This window comes from Clarias gariepinus, chromosome 4 (genome assembly GCF_024256425.1).
Source record: "Clarias gariepinus isolate MV-2021 ecotype Netherlands chromosome 4, CGAR_prim_01v2, whole genome shotgun sequence".
In the NCBI taxonomy this organism is placed as follows: Eukaryota; Metazoa; Chordata; class Actinopteri; order Siluriformes; family Clariidae; genus Clarias; species Clarias gariepinus.
Window position 1 is genome coordinate 32,539,954 of NC_071103.1, and position 15,796 is coordinate 32,555,749.

Below are 15,796 nucleotides of genomic sequence, written 5' to 3' on the forward strand. Positions count from 1 at the left end.
CACTCATTTAGGTAGAAATACATAATCATGTGGCATGTTTTGTGACAGAAATTTCTTCCCTGATTCTGCAGATTTTTTTATGCTGCTTACAGCCAGGTTAAACAAATAAGTAAAAAGGTGTGATGATTGTGAAAAAAGATGCTGTTACTGTATACATAGTTTTCTGAAAAATTGATTAAAAGAGTTGGTTTAATTAACATTTACTATATATAAAAATATATCTTTTGGATGTACAGTACATTCTGTAACATTCCAACAACTGAAGTAACGTGATAATTGATACACTAAGTGGGCTTGTGCAGTATTCATTTTCAATTTTATTTTAACCCAATTTTGTTTATTAGTCAAGCCCTAAACATCCTCAATAGCTAGAGATGAATTAAATTTGAATTATGGTTAATTAACAAAGCAAGAGACCATTGCATTACATTAAATTGTGAAACAACACTAAATTGTGAAACTTTGCTTAATATTCATAGCCAAGTGGAGTAATAGGAAAAATGGCTATAAATGAAAATGCTCAGATTGTCCCTCATAAGCAAGCCAAGGATGACAACGGCAAAGAAAAACTCCCTGAGGTGGTAATATGGAGAAACCTAATGAGGAACCAGACTTAACAGGAAACCCAATCTCATTTGGGTGATAACGGATAACAGGAATTGTTTTGCAGACATACTGTGTGTTAGACAGCTGGAAGTTCAATAAAACAGGTGCAGTGGGCAGAGTGGAGTCTGGATCTTTGGGAGCTCAGGAGCAGCATGTGTAGCTCCTATCCATCACGAAGCAGAATCCAGCTGGAGCGGTCCTTCTCTGGATGCCTCAGGATCCTTGCAGGGTTGGCCTCTGTCTGCTAAAACTGGCATAATCTCCAGATGCCTCTAGATGGGTAGAAAAAGAAGGAGCAGGAGGATTAGTGTAGAATTAGCAAAGCTCCCGTTCATGATATTAATAGCACAAGATGAGAAAGTGCATTTCAATGTACAGTACTGGATTCCTCTCCTAAATTCTTTCTCATATAATTCTAAGTTTTTCTTGCTGGCTTCCTATATTCTTGAGGATCTAGATGAACATCTGTCTATTACAAATAATTGATTACTGTACATCCCTATATCACAAAAACCTACACACAATCCAATCCACACTCAGACTATTCTCGCTCTGTTTCTTTTTTGCTCTCCTTCTGTTTTGTTTAGATCGTATCTTGATATGCTGAAGGTGATCATGTTCAGCTACCTGTTCTGGTTCGTCCTTACCATCATCTTCATTACTGGGACCACACGCATCAGCATCTTCTGCATGGGTTACCTGGTAGCTTGTTTCTACTTTTTGCTCTTTGGTGGAGAGCTGTTGCTCAAGCCTATTAAAATCATTCTGCGGTACTGGGATTTCCTTATCGCGTACAACGTGTTTGTCATCACCATGAAGAACATCCTGTCTGTAAGTACACCATGTTTCGAGATAGAAATCTGTAACTGTAGCCGTAGCTGTTACATCCAGTATAATCTATATGGGATCTTTCGTATATAGATGGCTTAATAAAGAGTGCACTTAAATATAAGAAATTTGTTTTAAAACAGTTTTACAGACACAGCGGAAAAAATACGGTTTAGTTGTATGGTGTGTGCATGTGCGCCCGTGTGTGTGTGTGTGTGTGTGTGTGTGTGTGTGTGTGTGTGTTGTGCTTCCAACAACATTCCCTCGCACCACATGACTGGAATGAAATAAGGCCAGATTTATGTGATGACACTGCTCCATCTCGCCTCACTTCTCAGATAGCTGCCTGTGGATATATTAAAGCCTTGGTGGTCAATCACTGTTGGCTCATCCAGCTGTTCAGTCTGGCCTGCACTATAAAGGGCTATTCACGACGTAAGTTATCAATAAAAAGACCAAAGTGGCTATCTAAATCTATTAGTTGTTTTTACAAAAAGTGTGATTACAGATCATATTGTATAACGTGTAGTTAATAATGCATTGAATCTTCTACAACGTCTTCCTGTCTCTTGCTAATTAGCGGAGCAGCAGGCTAATAAACAGTGTGAACTGCCCAGTGATGAAGCAGGTATTATCTGGGACAGCATCTGTTTTGCCTCCCTGTTGCTGCAGAGACGGGTTTTCATGAGCTACTACTTCCTGCATGTGGTGGCCGATATCCGCTCTTCACAGGTTCTGGCCTCCAGGTACACACGCAAACAGCCAGATTTTACATTTGACATTCCATTTACACCATGGCAGTGAAATGTGAAGTTTCAGGTTCCTCACTTTGTTGCTGAATAATGAAGTAGTACTCTTGAAAAGTGATAGTTAATAAAGTATTAGTGATAGAAATGTGTTGTTTTGACTCCAGCACATTCCTCACATACTGTAGCACCAGAAAAACCAATATAAATACCAAGCGTCTGGTGATGGTTATGAGTTACAGATCTCAGGAAGTCATTGACTTGGAAGGACTAAGCAAACAAGCACAAAAAACGTATCAAATGTTATATATATATATATATATATATATATATATATATATATATATATATATATATGCATATATATATATATATATGCATATATATATATATATATATGCATATATATATATATATATATATATGCATATATATATATATATATATATGCATATATATATATATATATATATATATATATATATGCATATATATACAGTAACATTTGATATGTTTTTTGTGCTATATATATATATGCATGAATTGCATACTATAATAGTCAAAGTTCAAATGTTTAAACACTCCTATGTTTTTTCTTTAGTGTCCTCATTTTTTACATTCTTGAAGATTTCAGTACTAGAAAATAACATTTGTGAAATTGTGTTATTCATTTAAAAACAATATTAACAACAATTGATCTTTATTTTAAGACCCTTACAAGAACAGTGTTGTCAAGTACATTTACAAAAACCCATTAAGTTCCATGATGAAACTGGCTCTTATGAAGATCTTCCCAGTAAAACAAGACCAAAACTAACTTCTGCTGCAGAGGAGAAGTTTATTTAGAATGACAAGCCCCAGAAATCACCAATTAACAATAGCAATTCAGATTACAGCCGTTATGAAGGCTTTACAGACGATATATAGCAGAAACATACATGCAAATATGTATGTAGAGAGAAAAGTTTCCCAGTGAGTCCCAGTATCATGTTATTATCCAGCAGAATAGTAGAAATTCACCTTAACTGATAGGGGGGTACAATGTGTGTTTCTCTGCTTATCCAATGTTGTGAGCTTCCACTCCCTATACTATCCCTATCCTATCCTATTGTCTGTAAGATGCTGGATATCTTAATTAATATCAATCAGTCACAATATTTGTGTTGATAAAATAAATAAAGGAAGGCATGGTGGTTAGCACCATCGCCTTGCACCTTTAGGGTTGTGGGTTTGAAAATCATATGGCATGAAGCTGATCATCTCAGGTTCACATTAATTATGCTCTCTAGTTGAAAATTGATACACACTCAAAAAAATGTATAAAAATAAAAATAAAAAAAACATTTTTTGAATACCACATTTCTTATGTTAATGCAGTTGTGACTGATTTCTGAATAAATCCGTTTATATCTGGCTTGAATAATGAGATCTAATCTTTTAGAAACTGAACGTGTTTGACACTGACCTCAAGAGACCAGCTATTTGTCATTAAGCGGCTAACATTAGACAAAACCAGATGCATTAATCTGAATCGGGTGGGCTTTGTTCTCTCTGCATCTCATGCATTCTCTGTCTCTCTCAGAGGAGCTGAGTTATTCCAGGCCACGATCGTGAAAGCAGTGAAAGCACGACTTGAAGAGGAGAAAAAATCCATGGACCTGCTAAAACGACAGTGGGTTTATACAACACCTCATAGTTCACACGTCATTATTTGCTATTGCTGGAACAGTCTTGGACAATTATGGACAATATATTTACCTAAGAAATATTATCCTGTTTTGAAGAGCTAGAGTGTGCTTTAAAAAATATATTTTTACTTATTTTAGTTAGTTGCTTATTTTTGGGGCTAACCGTACATAGCAATAAACACATCAGATCTTTTATATTTAAATTCTTATATATATATATATATATATATATATATATATATATATATATATATATATATATTTATATATATATACAGTCCACCTTCACTGATTTTCCCACATCCGGGAGAGTTACAATGTGGAGAAGCCCCGAAGAAGCGTATCACCCAGACTGTTGCATACCCAGAGTGAAGCATGGGTGTGGATCAGTGATCGTTTGGGCTGCAGTTTTATGGCATTCCCTAGGCCCAATACTGTACTTGTGCTAAATAGGGGTGTCACTGCCAAGAACTACCAAACCATTCTGGAGGACCATGTGCACCCAATGGCTCAAAAATTGTATCCTGAAGGCAGTGCCGTGTATCAGGATGAATATACACCAATACAACAGCAAGAATGGTAACAGAGTGGTTTGATGAACATGAAAGTGAAGTTGAACATCTCCCATTCTTGTGGCCTGCACAGTCACCAGATCTAAATATTATTGAGCCACTTTGGGGTGTTTTTGGAGGAGCAAGTCAGGAAACGTTTTTTCCTCCACCAGCATCATGTAGTGACCTGGCCACTATTCTGCAAGAAGAAAGGCTTAAAATCCCTCTGGCCACTGTGCAGGACTTGTATCTGTCATTCCCAAGACAAATTGATGCTGTATTGGCCGCAAAAGGAGGACCTACACCATATCAATGAATTATTGTCGTCTAAAACCAGGTGTTTTAGTTTCATTGTCCAACACCTGTCTTGTACTGTATATATTTTTCTTTTATATATATATATATATATATATATATAAGAAAAATTGTATGATATATATTATATTAATACAAAAATGCTAAACATTATATATTGATATACTATATATAATAATTTTATTAATATTATATTAATATAATATACATTATACTATTTCTCTTTTCCTAGCTGACTCTGTATATATATATATATATATATATATATATATATATATATATATGCCAAAGCAGTAGTGATTCCTTTCACTATAATATACCTTAGACTCTGGTTTAACTTAGTGTTTTGTTGTCCACATTTTGGAACTGGAGCGTAAAATCAGTTCACTGTGTTTACAAGACATCTGCAATGTGTTTCTATGAGACAAAAAGGATCTTTCAGCACCACTATGCTCTTGCCCAGCTTTACTCCCCTCCCTACTGAAAGACAAAGCACTTAGCACTTCTGCACATGCCTCAATACAAAACAACTCTCTCAACCTCTTTTCACAATTAAGGACTGGTGTTATCACTCTAATTTTGTCGATGGGGGAAAAACTCATTCAGCTCAACCCAAAGAAACCGGACATAGTAGGGATTGTTGCCAATCTCTCTCTCTTTCTCTCACGCTTCCTCTTTCATGCTTCCCTCTCTCTCTCTCTCTCTCTCTCTCTCTCTCTCTCGCTCTCTGTTTCTCGCTCTCGCTCTCACACAGGATGGACCGCATTAAGAGCCGGCAGCAAAAATTTAAGAGGGGAAAGGAGAGGATGTTGAGCTTGGCACAGGAGAGTGGCGAGAGTCAATCACTGTCCAGAGAAGAAGTGGAAGATGACGGTGTGTGGTACAGTGTGTCAGCTGAAGAGAACACCTTTAGCTGACCTATGTATTTTGATACACTGACTACATGTTAATTTAATTCTATGCAATTCATTAATATGTACCATACATTATTCTGACCTCTTTTACACGGAATATAGTATTTTAAAATATACAGCTAGGTATTATTCAATGTCACGTCTCATTTTGTCAGAAATAAAGCTTTAAAGCAGCAGTCAGGATTGGTTTTGAGTGTACTGAAAGTTCACAACACAGACGAGTTCATAAATTCCACAGGTGCCTGAGCTTAACTACCGCCTTAAATGCACTGCAGCAGAATTGAAAACATATGAGCTCACACATACCAGACGTTAGACAAAACTCTCTTATCCGTATGGTGCTTCTTAGGGTTCATGTGTGCTTCACTGAATTGGGTTTTGCAGGAGAGACGAGTAAAGAGATGAGAAAAGGGAAGAGGAAGCAATGGTGGAGACCTTGGGTTGATCATGCCTCCAGTGAGTACTCACACATCACTTCTCATTTTTATAATTGTCATTTTAGGCAAATAACCAAAGAACTTAGGGCTCACTCGAAAAAGAAACAGTTGTGCACTCCGGAGTAGACCAAAAGAAAAGGTCTCACCCTATCTTTTTGTAATCGTAAGTTTAACTCCCAATGATATCCTAGCCTACCATGGCAGAGAGTCCGACAGCGCAGAATCGGTCACACACTGTGATGGTGTACCTCAGTCCTCTATCAATCACAGCAACACTAACCCATCATGCGTGACTTTGTATAGCTTCTCGTGTATAGTTAAAGTTAAAAGTTTACATACATTTAGGTTGAAATTATTAAAAAATCACAGATTTCATGTTAACAAACTATACTTTTGGCAAGTCAGTTAGGAGATCTACTTTATGCATGACACGGAGGGCCAGGTCATTTTTCCAACAATTGTTTACGAATAGATTATTCCATTTACAATTTCAGTGTATCAATAGTTTCCTTACTGGCTTTTAAACTGATTGGAAAATTCCAGAAAATAACACCATGGATTAAAAGCTTCTGATAGGCTACTGACATCATTTGGGGATGCATGTCTGGATGTATTTTAAGACCTATCTTTAGACTCTTTATTTAACATCACGGGAAAATCTGAAAAAAATCGGCCAAGACACCAGAAAAACTGTGGACCTCCACAAATCTGGTTCAACCTTAGGAGCAAAAGTTCCCAATGCCTGAAGGTACCATGTTCATCTGTACAAACAGTACTACACAAGTATAAACAGCATGGGACCTCACAGCCATCATCCTCTCAGGAAAGAGAAGTGTACTTTGGTACAAAAAGTCTAAATCAATTCCAGAACAACAACAAAGGACCTTGTGAAAAACGTGGGAGGAAATAGGTACAAAAATATCTTTATACACAGTAAAACCAGACCGATATCATTTAAAGGCTTCTCAGCAGGGAAGAAGTCACGGATCCAAAACTGTAAAAAAAAAAAGAAAAAAATTATTTAAAAGCCAGACTGTGGTTTGCAGCTGCACATGGGAACAGAGATCTTACTTTTTGTCCTTTGGTCTGATGGAACTGAAATTGAATGTTGAATTGTTACGTCTAAAGTTAAATAGAGAGGATTGCAAGCCCAAAAAACACCATCCTAACCGTGAAGCACGGGGGTGGCAGCATCATGTTTTGGCAGTGTTTTGATGCAGGAGAACCGAAGAGTTTGCGGATATATTTAAGAAACATCTCAAAATATCTCCCATGGAGTTAAGCTTGGTCACAAATAGTTCTTCCAAATGGACAGTGACCACAAGCATACTTGTGGAATAAGGACAATAATGTTGAGGTATTGCAGTGGCCCTGACCTCGATACAATAGAAAATTTGTGGGCAGAACTGAAAAAAATCATGTGTGAGCAAGGGGACCTACAACCCTGACTTAGATATACCAGTTCTGAGGAATAAGTTAAAATTTCAGCAACTTACAGTATTGTAAGAAGCTTGTGGAAGCTAGCTGCAGAGTTTAACAAATGTAAAGGCAATATTACCAAAATACTAAGTGAATGTAAACTTCTAAACCCCTGGGAACGTGATGAAAGAAATAAAAGCTAAAATAAATATTTCTGCTGTTTCTTATTCTTATAATAAAGTGGTGACAAGAAATGTTTACTAGGATTAAATGGCAGGAATTGTGAAAAAGTTTAAATGTACAGTATCTGGTTGAGTATGTATTTAAACTTCCAGTTTCAACTGCATGTAGAAGAGGGCACTTCTATTTTTTTGTCTCGGTGTGTTTTGTATCATGAGCAGCAGTTCATGTGTTGGATTCACATGTTAGCTAAAGATCACCAAACTGTAGAAGATTTATCCAAAAAGGACTGTGTACAGCACATGTTTTGCATTCCACATTGGTCACCCTGATATCTGTTAACTGTTTTTTCAGTGGTGAGAAGCGGGAATTATTATTTGTTTGAGACGGACAGTGAAGAGGAAGAGGAAGATGAGGAGAAAAAGGAAGAAGAACCACCTAAGAAATCTGCATTTCAAGTTAGTCATATGACGTATAATATATAACATCTAGTGCTTGTTTATTTATTTATTTTTTATGAATTTATTTTGACATGTATATATCGACCATGCAAAATCAATACTCTAACCCTTGTGGTTATACAGCACTGAGATTCTGTAGGCATTTTGTTGTCTCTGCATTTAACAATGTTTCTTTATTTGTCAGACCACTAACTGCTAACTTCCTGTGTGGAAGCATGGACCCGCCATAGTAAAGACTACACGCTATGTCCCTACTAACTCAGCCCCTGCTCTGTCCTTCTTATAGAGAGCTATCCGAATGTTTGCCTCTGCTTTGCTGGCTTTACCAAAGTCTGTCATTAAGCTCCCCAAAACTATACTGCAGTATGCAATCAGGGCAGCCAAGGTACTTCCACCAGGCCTAATATATCTCTCCTCTTTCTTCATTTTGTACTAATGTGCTACGTCTATGTGTAGATATTTCTTTTCCTCTTCGGTCATACCCAGTCTTATGTACTCCATTGCACAATGCATTTTCCTGATGCGTGGTCTGGAGCGTTGAGGAATGTCTCACCGCTTTGTATGTCTGTTTTCCAGGCAGCTGTCAAAAGCCATATGGGCAGCTTTGCATGTGAATGAAATGCAGTGTAATGCGCTTTAATGTAGGATGCATGAGAAGCAGGGCTACTTTTTCACGGGAGATGTTTTTTCTGTTGGTTGATGTTGGGTCTGTGTTTTTTCCTCAACCTAAAATCACATTTACATAGCTTTAAACAATAAAATAAACCGTGACATCCACGGGTTGAACTCTGGGTTGAACCACACCCTGAGTCTTGTTTTTTTTTATTATTTTTTTTATGTTCTTTAACGTATTGCGTATACCCAGTGTCCAAACTGTTCTTGCATACTTGACGAGAGATCACAAAAATAATTCTAATCATGAAGTCCAAACACTAACCAATCAAATCTGTTCCCTCACTTCTTCATGCCTGTCTTTGGCATTGTTCTATCTCTTCAGTTTGTGTATCATGCATGGATTACTGACTCCAAAACAGCCATGAAGGAACGCAGCAAAGAGAGGCGGCGTTTCTGGCAGAGACACACAGAGGGACGCAAAACCAAGAAGGAACAGCAGGAGGGTACGTGAAAAATCGAATCCAGATATTTTATTCAGAACAAAATGAAGGACTGTCTGGCCCAGAGTCATTCAGTTTCTTCTGTTCTCCTTGTGCTGCAATTATTCTTCCTTCACCATTCCTCTGGAGCACACTTACAACCTACAGCCATGTTTTGATCCTGAATTGGAATTTTGTCTGTGTCTCTATATGAGGTATCCGTAACTAAAACAAGTATTGAGGACTTGTTTTTTTGCCTCTGTCTTTAAACGGGAGCCATGCTGTGTCCAGTCCTGAGTGCAGCCAACTCTACATTGGCACTCTTCCTTCCCGATCTAGGAATCTTTTAGGAGGGGGTGCTGAGAGATAAAGACCAGCATGTTACATTCGCTATGGTCAATTCATCCCATAAGATGGCTGGACTGACCCCAGAGAAGAAATATAGTCAGCCAAGAACTTCAAGGCTAAATGTGTTACTGTAGACACAGTTAGTCAAAAATTTGGAAAGTCTGTTCCTATCAGGATTATATTAACGGTGTGTGTATATATATATATATATATATATATATATATATATATATATATATATATATATACAGTTTAGGGTTAAGGGCCTTGCACAAGGGCCCAACAGGGAGAACTTGGTGGTCGTGCAATTTGAACCTTGGACCTTCTGAACTGTAATTCACTGCCTATTATAATCAATAACCTTAAGCCTAAAACCATTAAACTTATTTTAGTTTCAAACTGATTTAAAAGTAAAAGATTGCTATCTTTTTTCTGAAATTTGTCATGCTCAGTAAGAACTCAAGATATCAATAGGTCAAAATTATGAGAAATAGTTAACCATCATCCAACAAGTCCTTTGTTTATTAGGAGTGTATAAAGTATGTATCTATATCTGGATCTGGATGTGGTCTAAATAACCATGTCTTATTATATGTCTTATCATGTCTTATATGATTATTATAAAGGATTATTTTAAAATATATAATTTTAGAGTTTTTTTTTTTTTTTGTTACAGTCTGCGATATTATTCAACAATAATTGGAACTATTTTCTTTTCTGGATGCATCTATTTGGAATATCTTGGACAATATGAAATTTGCAGCTTTCTAAATAATAATAATAATAATAATAATAATAATAATAATAAACTTTATCTGTATTGGTCTGTTTGTCTGTTTAAACATCTGATAATTCTTACTGTATACATAGTCACTTACATTCCTAGTGTAGTGCTGCTCCACAAACGTTTCTGAGTAACTGAGAAACCGAAACACATAACCACTGCTTTCTCAAATTATTAAGATATCTAGTGTACCAATTCATCAATTATTTACTAAAATAAACTCATAATTTCATAGTGGCATTATAATCACAGAGCTTAGTGATATCAGTAGTTGAGATGTTTTGCCTTTTTTTCAGCAGCTCCTGTAACCATTGAGGTAGGAGATCAGGTGGAGGACACAGTTGAAGAAGAGAGATCAGATGGGCCAGGTACTGTATATCATATATGCATTAAACTTCACATCTACAGCCCATAGAGACACTAGTTTTTGTTAACCCATACATAGTGGATTTCTTTTTACATCTGTACAGTTTATAATATATATTTTTGTTGACTCATTGCTTTCCTTTACATTTCCAGACAACATTCTGAAGCGTGTGTTTAACATAGTGAAGTTTTCCTGGGTGCTCTTCCTGGCAATGTTGGACAGTTTCACTGCCTGGCTCAACTCCATGTGCCAGGAATACATTGACATCTCCACTGTGCTGCGAACTGAACGCTGTATGCTCACACGTGAGGTCAAAAAGGTAATGACGATGCCAGCGATGCCAACAGTATGATGATTTATACCACAGCTGTGGTGGTCAGAAGATTTTGATCGAATTTCTGTAACAGAACACTAGACCCAGATGTACTTTGAGGTTTATAGTACAGTATTAATGCACTCAGTCTTTTTTTTTTTTTTGACTGAGTGCATTACACTGTATAATACTGTACTATAGTACAGTATTGGTTTGATTCCCGGCCAGGTCGATTCCTGTCCCTGTGTGCATGGAGTTTGCATGTTTCCTCCTGCCCTAAGCCTCCTGGGATAGGCTCCAGGCCCCCTGCGACCCTGAATACAGTATCAAGTGGTATAACGATGAGTGAGTGAGTAAGTGTGAGTCTAAAATGTATAGTTCCTATTGAAACTTAACCAATGATTTAAGGCTTATAATCATTAGCATGGTGAAGCTTTGTATAAAAAAAAACATTTCTATAAGACTGAATGCACCAGTGGATGCTGGGAATTCAAATCGTTAACTTGCGTGCTGTCAGTCATTATCGGACTAAATCTACCCACAGGCTGTACTGTAAGCTTTGTACCTCTTCAAATTGGCATTTGCTTAGAATACTCAGATGTCTCCCTCCATTATAGAAACTAATAACAAAACAATTGAGTTGTCAGTGAGTCAATGGGCATTATGTTTCTTAAAGCTTGCGGATGGACATGCTACAACTGGCAAATTTGCTTCATTCCCCAGCTCCACTTCCCACTGTGAGAGCAAGTCATTGTGGTTAAGATAAGGATATGGTGTGCAGATGTTTAGTCAGTATTTCTGGAATAACTCTTTAGTGTCAGAGCTAAAGCTGTAGTCTTCATAATATAGGTTGTGCTCTTGTAGTTTCTTGGTAAGAAATGATTTGGGTTTTTTTTGTGTTTTATTTACTTAAAGAACGGCTTTTCATGGAAAAACAACAGTTTATAGCTGCTATAATGCATCTGATAACAGGAACAAACTCATTTTGTGGCCATTCAACAGCATTAAACATATCTATAAACACATGAAATATACAACATCTTATTCTTTTATTGATGGAAAATGGTAATCGCTCATAAGTCACGGTCGAATAAGAGGAAATAAACAATTTGTTAACTCTGCTTTTACGTTGAGCAAATCACATCAGCGTGTTGTTGATAATTTCCTATAACAGCACAGTGATTTTTATACTAATTTATAGACAACAGATTATTCTTTGGCTGCTATTATTTATTGAGTAACGGCACCCGGTAAATTGTAGCACCACATGGTGTAAACACTGATGTTGTGAGGAAACTTTCACTTTGGAAGCGGTTGCTGTTGCAGAAATGGATCTGACTTTATGGTACTGAAATGGTTTTCCCTAACGTGTACAGGGAAACACTCCATCACGGGGGATCATTCACATGTATTACCAGCAGCAGTTGTGCAGACCTTCGTCCTCTGAGACGGTTCTGGAAGGAGCTGAGAGATTGCATGTTAAGCGTGATCTTGTCCCAGGACAGTATCAGGACACAGAGGACGAGAGTGTGAACTTTGGTCCCAGTAAAGACAATCTGACAAGGTACAGTATTTCATTACAAAGTACAGTACATCCCTATACACAACTAAACCATGCACCATTTGCATATAAAATAAATGTTAGGGTTTAAAAAGTCTGCCCACATTGTTAAGTGGTAGCCCTTAAAATCCAGAGCATATTAGATATTTTAGTTTTTGCTGATTTTTTCTTTTTTTTTTGTATAGAGGTCTGGATTGTGCAGTATATATTGAAATATCCTTTTTGTCTGCATAAAATAGACAATATGATTAATTAATTTTATTTCATGTTAACCTATACATGATGTGTAACTATACAAACATGATTAAGCAAAAAATGCAAAAATGGGTCACATAGGTAAAGAAATAGTCACTCATGATCATGTTTTTATGTTTGTTTTTGGGTTGCTATTAGTACAAATAAAAAAGATCAAATAAAATAATAATAATGATAATGATAATAATATGCTAATTTTGAAAGTTTTACATTTTTGTGACATCATCTCCATTTAATAGGGGTGAAAAAAAATTCCCCTTTATAAAAGTACACACAGTCCCAGACGAACATTCGAGTTACAAATTTTCGCAGATACAAACGGACCACGGATCTACAAACATTCATAGATGTAAACAAATAATGAATTTATATTTATAATTATATTTAAAAAAATTTGCGTCAAAGATGTGTAAAACTCACTTTAAAGGACTTAAAGAACAAATTCGACTTATCAACAGGCTCCTGAAATGGAATCCGTTCATAAGTCGGGGACTAACTGTAATGATAACTTCTGTTCTACCTGACATATCCAAAAACCCAAATGCACAGTTTGATGTCTGAAGCCTCTCCGTTAACACACACCAGCAAGGCTTCCTTTTTATTCTAATCCTCATTGACTATGATGTGTTGCCAAAACAGATTTGTTCCGCTTGGTTTTTTTAAAGATGAATTATGTGTTGACCGAACCTCAATACACTTACCGGCCAGACTGGCTCGGGGAGAGGGACAAACACAAGCACACACATACCTGTGTCATGTCAGAAGAACCAGTCATTAATATGTAAGTCATAGAAAGACCCAGAGACAGATTGTCAATAGGAAATACATTACTAATTTTTCGGTTAAACAAAGGGGTTCCAGCAGACACAAGCTGTTTGTATGTACAGTATACTCGTCTGGATACTGGGGGTTATGGGCAGAGAGGCATGAAAAAGTTTACATTTACCTTCCAATTACAAAACCTGTTTTTCTATGTTTTGTTTTGTTTTTTTACAGGAGGAATGCATTTAATCATTAAAGAGTAAGGCTGTAAGATAACAAAATAAGTGAAGTGAAGGTGTCATTATACTCTCTGAAAGCACCACCATACTTGTGTCTTTTGGCATGCAGCCAGTGAAGATCCAGCAGGAATTCGTCACAGCTTTCCTCTGTTGACAGACCATTTTAGCCACACGTCAGCACACTTTATATTTGGATTTACCTCCAGGGAAACTGTTCAGTGTTGAATTAAATAAAAAAGTTTTCATCTACGGCTTAAGTCAAGTGTTTTGTAGAAACTGACAAAAACAAGGCTCAAATAACTGTGTTCTGCTCAAATGACCCAATTATCCCAGTTGTTTCCATGACAAGATGATTCTTCCTAAATATAGACAGGACATGTTTGGACCGCATTTTGAGGTGCGGTTGTTAGGGCTTTAATACGAGGGGTGTTCAAGTCAAAACAGGACTTTTGATTGTACAGAACACAGTTATGAGAGTAATCATAATCCCCTGCTAGACTAATGCACTTATTTCAGTGTTTCACTAGTGCTTGGATACCATCAAGGTAGAAAGTTGTCTCAGTACGCCAAAGCCTGGCCTGCCAAGAACTCCTTTAACGACCCAAACATGTCAAAATGGCTTGGAGCAAGGTCAGGACTGTACAAGGGATGCGGCAATAACTCCCAGCAATACAAACTCCTGTAATGTCCATGTGATTTCCATGAATAATTTTGTGTACAGTTCCCACAGACTGATGCGTCTGAATGTTTAAATGTTTGAATGTTTGAACATTTCACTTACTGAATGTTCAATTTGCTTTTATAAGCAATCAGTTTTATGGCTTCATTCATAAGAAATTTCTGGTTTGACTTGAAGTCTTATTTGAATCCACAACACCATAATAGTCAAGGGAATTCCATAAATCAAGTCAAGAAATTTTCATAAATCATAAACAATTAAAATTTAATCGAAATGAAAAATATATGTATTACAACTAAATTAATTTGTGGTTTGACCACAAGGTTGCCTTGCACCTCCAGGGTCCAGATTCGATTCCTTCCTTGGGTCTGTGTTGCATGTCCTTCCTGTGCTTGGTGGGTTTCCTGCTCGGTGTTCCTGTTCCTACCACAGTCCAAAAATATGGAGACTAGGCTACTTGGCACTCCCAAATTGCCCATAGTGTATGAATGAGTGTATGTCTGTGCCCTGCTGTGGATTGGCACCCTGTCTAAGGTGTACCCCGCCTCATGCCCTAAGTCTCCTGGGATAGGCTCCAGGCCCCCTGTGTGTGAGATTGACCACAAGTTAGTTTTGTATATTTTTAGGTAACTTTTTGCAGATTTATAATAAAAGAGATGTTTTAAACATCTTAAAGAAATTTCCAGCTCTTTAGCAAGTTTTGGTTTTAAACAGTTTCCCAAAAGACCCCATTCGTTTTTTTTCTCAGTATGTCATTCATTACAAATCATTAATATGACATTAGTCATGTTAAGTACTTCTGTAACGTTTGTGTTGACATTTATTCTCTGAGGAGTCTTAATGACTATACCAACTCTGTTAAACAAGAAAAACTTGAAATGAAATCAAGTAAACATCTGAATTCTTTAGACAGCAATTTAAATCAGTCATAATTATGCAACCTACAATCACTGAACTCCCGAGGATTGTAAGATGCCACATGTGTGTGGTTTGCTCTCTGATTGTGTTTACAGTGTATACACCGCGTCCATGATGGGGGCCAGTGAAACCGAAGATGACCACGTGCTCAGGACGAGTGAGAGACATCGACCCAAACTGTGTCGTGTGCAGGGAGTTGAACTCTCCTCCTCCTCATCATCTGCAGAGAGTTCAGCCAGTACTGCAGTCAGGTGTGTGAAGTCCAAAAGTGTTTCTGAAGTGCTGTTTATCACACGGCGGCATGGTGGCTTATTGGTTAGCACAGCGCCCC

General features: G+C 37.1%; 1 protein-coding gene across 2 annotated transcripts in view; it reads left to right on the plus strand.

Annotated features, from left to right (window-relative positions):
• Positions 1 to 15,796, plus strand: part of LOC128520078 (piezo-type mechanosensitive ion channel component 2) — a 126,559-nt gene that overhangs the window by 97,167 nt on the left and 13,596 nt on the right. The window contains exons 25-36 of one of the 2 annotated variants that reach the window (XM_053494101.1): positions 1,194 to 1,437; positions 1,773 to 1,869; positions 2,015 to 2,180; positions 3,763 to 3,852; positions 5,489 to 5,607; positions 6,033 to 6,104; positions 8,039 to 8,142; positions 9,143 to 9,263; positions 10,668 to 10,739; positions 10,891 to 11,057; positions 12,428 to 12,615; positions 15,561 to 15,716. In XM_053494101.1, the coding sequence (XP_053350076.1) occupies positions 1,194 to 1,437; positions 1,773 to 1,869; positions 2,015 to 2,180; positions 3,763 to 3,852; positions 5,489 to 5,607; positions 6,033 to 6,104; positions 8,039 to 8,142; positions 9,143 to 9,263; positions 10,668 to 10,739; positions 10,891 to 11,057; positions 12,428 to 12,615; positions 15,561 to 15,716 (1,596 nt within the window). The remainder of the gene's footprint in view (positions 1 to 1,193; positions 1,438 to 1,772; positions 1,870 to 2,014; positions 2,181 to 3,762; positions 3,853 to 5,488; positions 5,608 to 6,032; positions 6,105 to 8,038; positions 8,143 to 9,142; positions 9,264 to 10,667; positions 10,740 to 10,890; positions 11,058 to 12,427; positions 12,616 to 15,560; positions 15,717 to 15,796) is intronic. The other variant, XM_053494102.1, reaches the window with a different exon arrangement.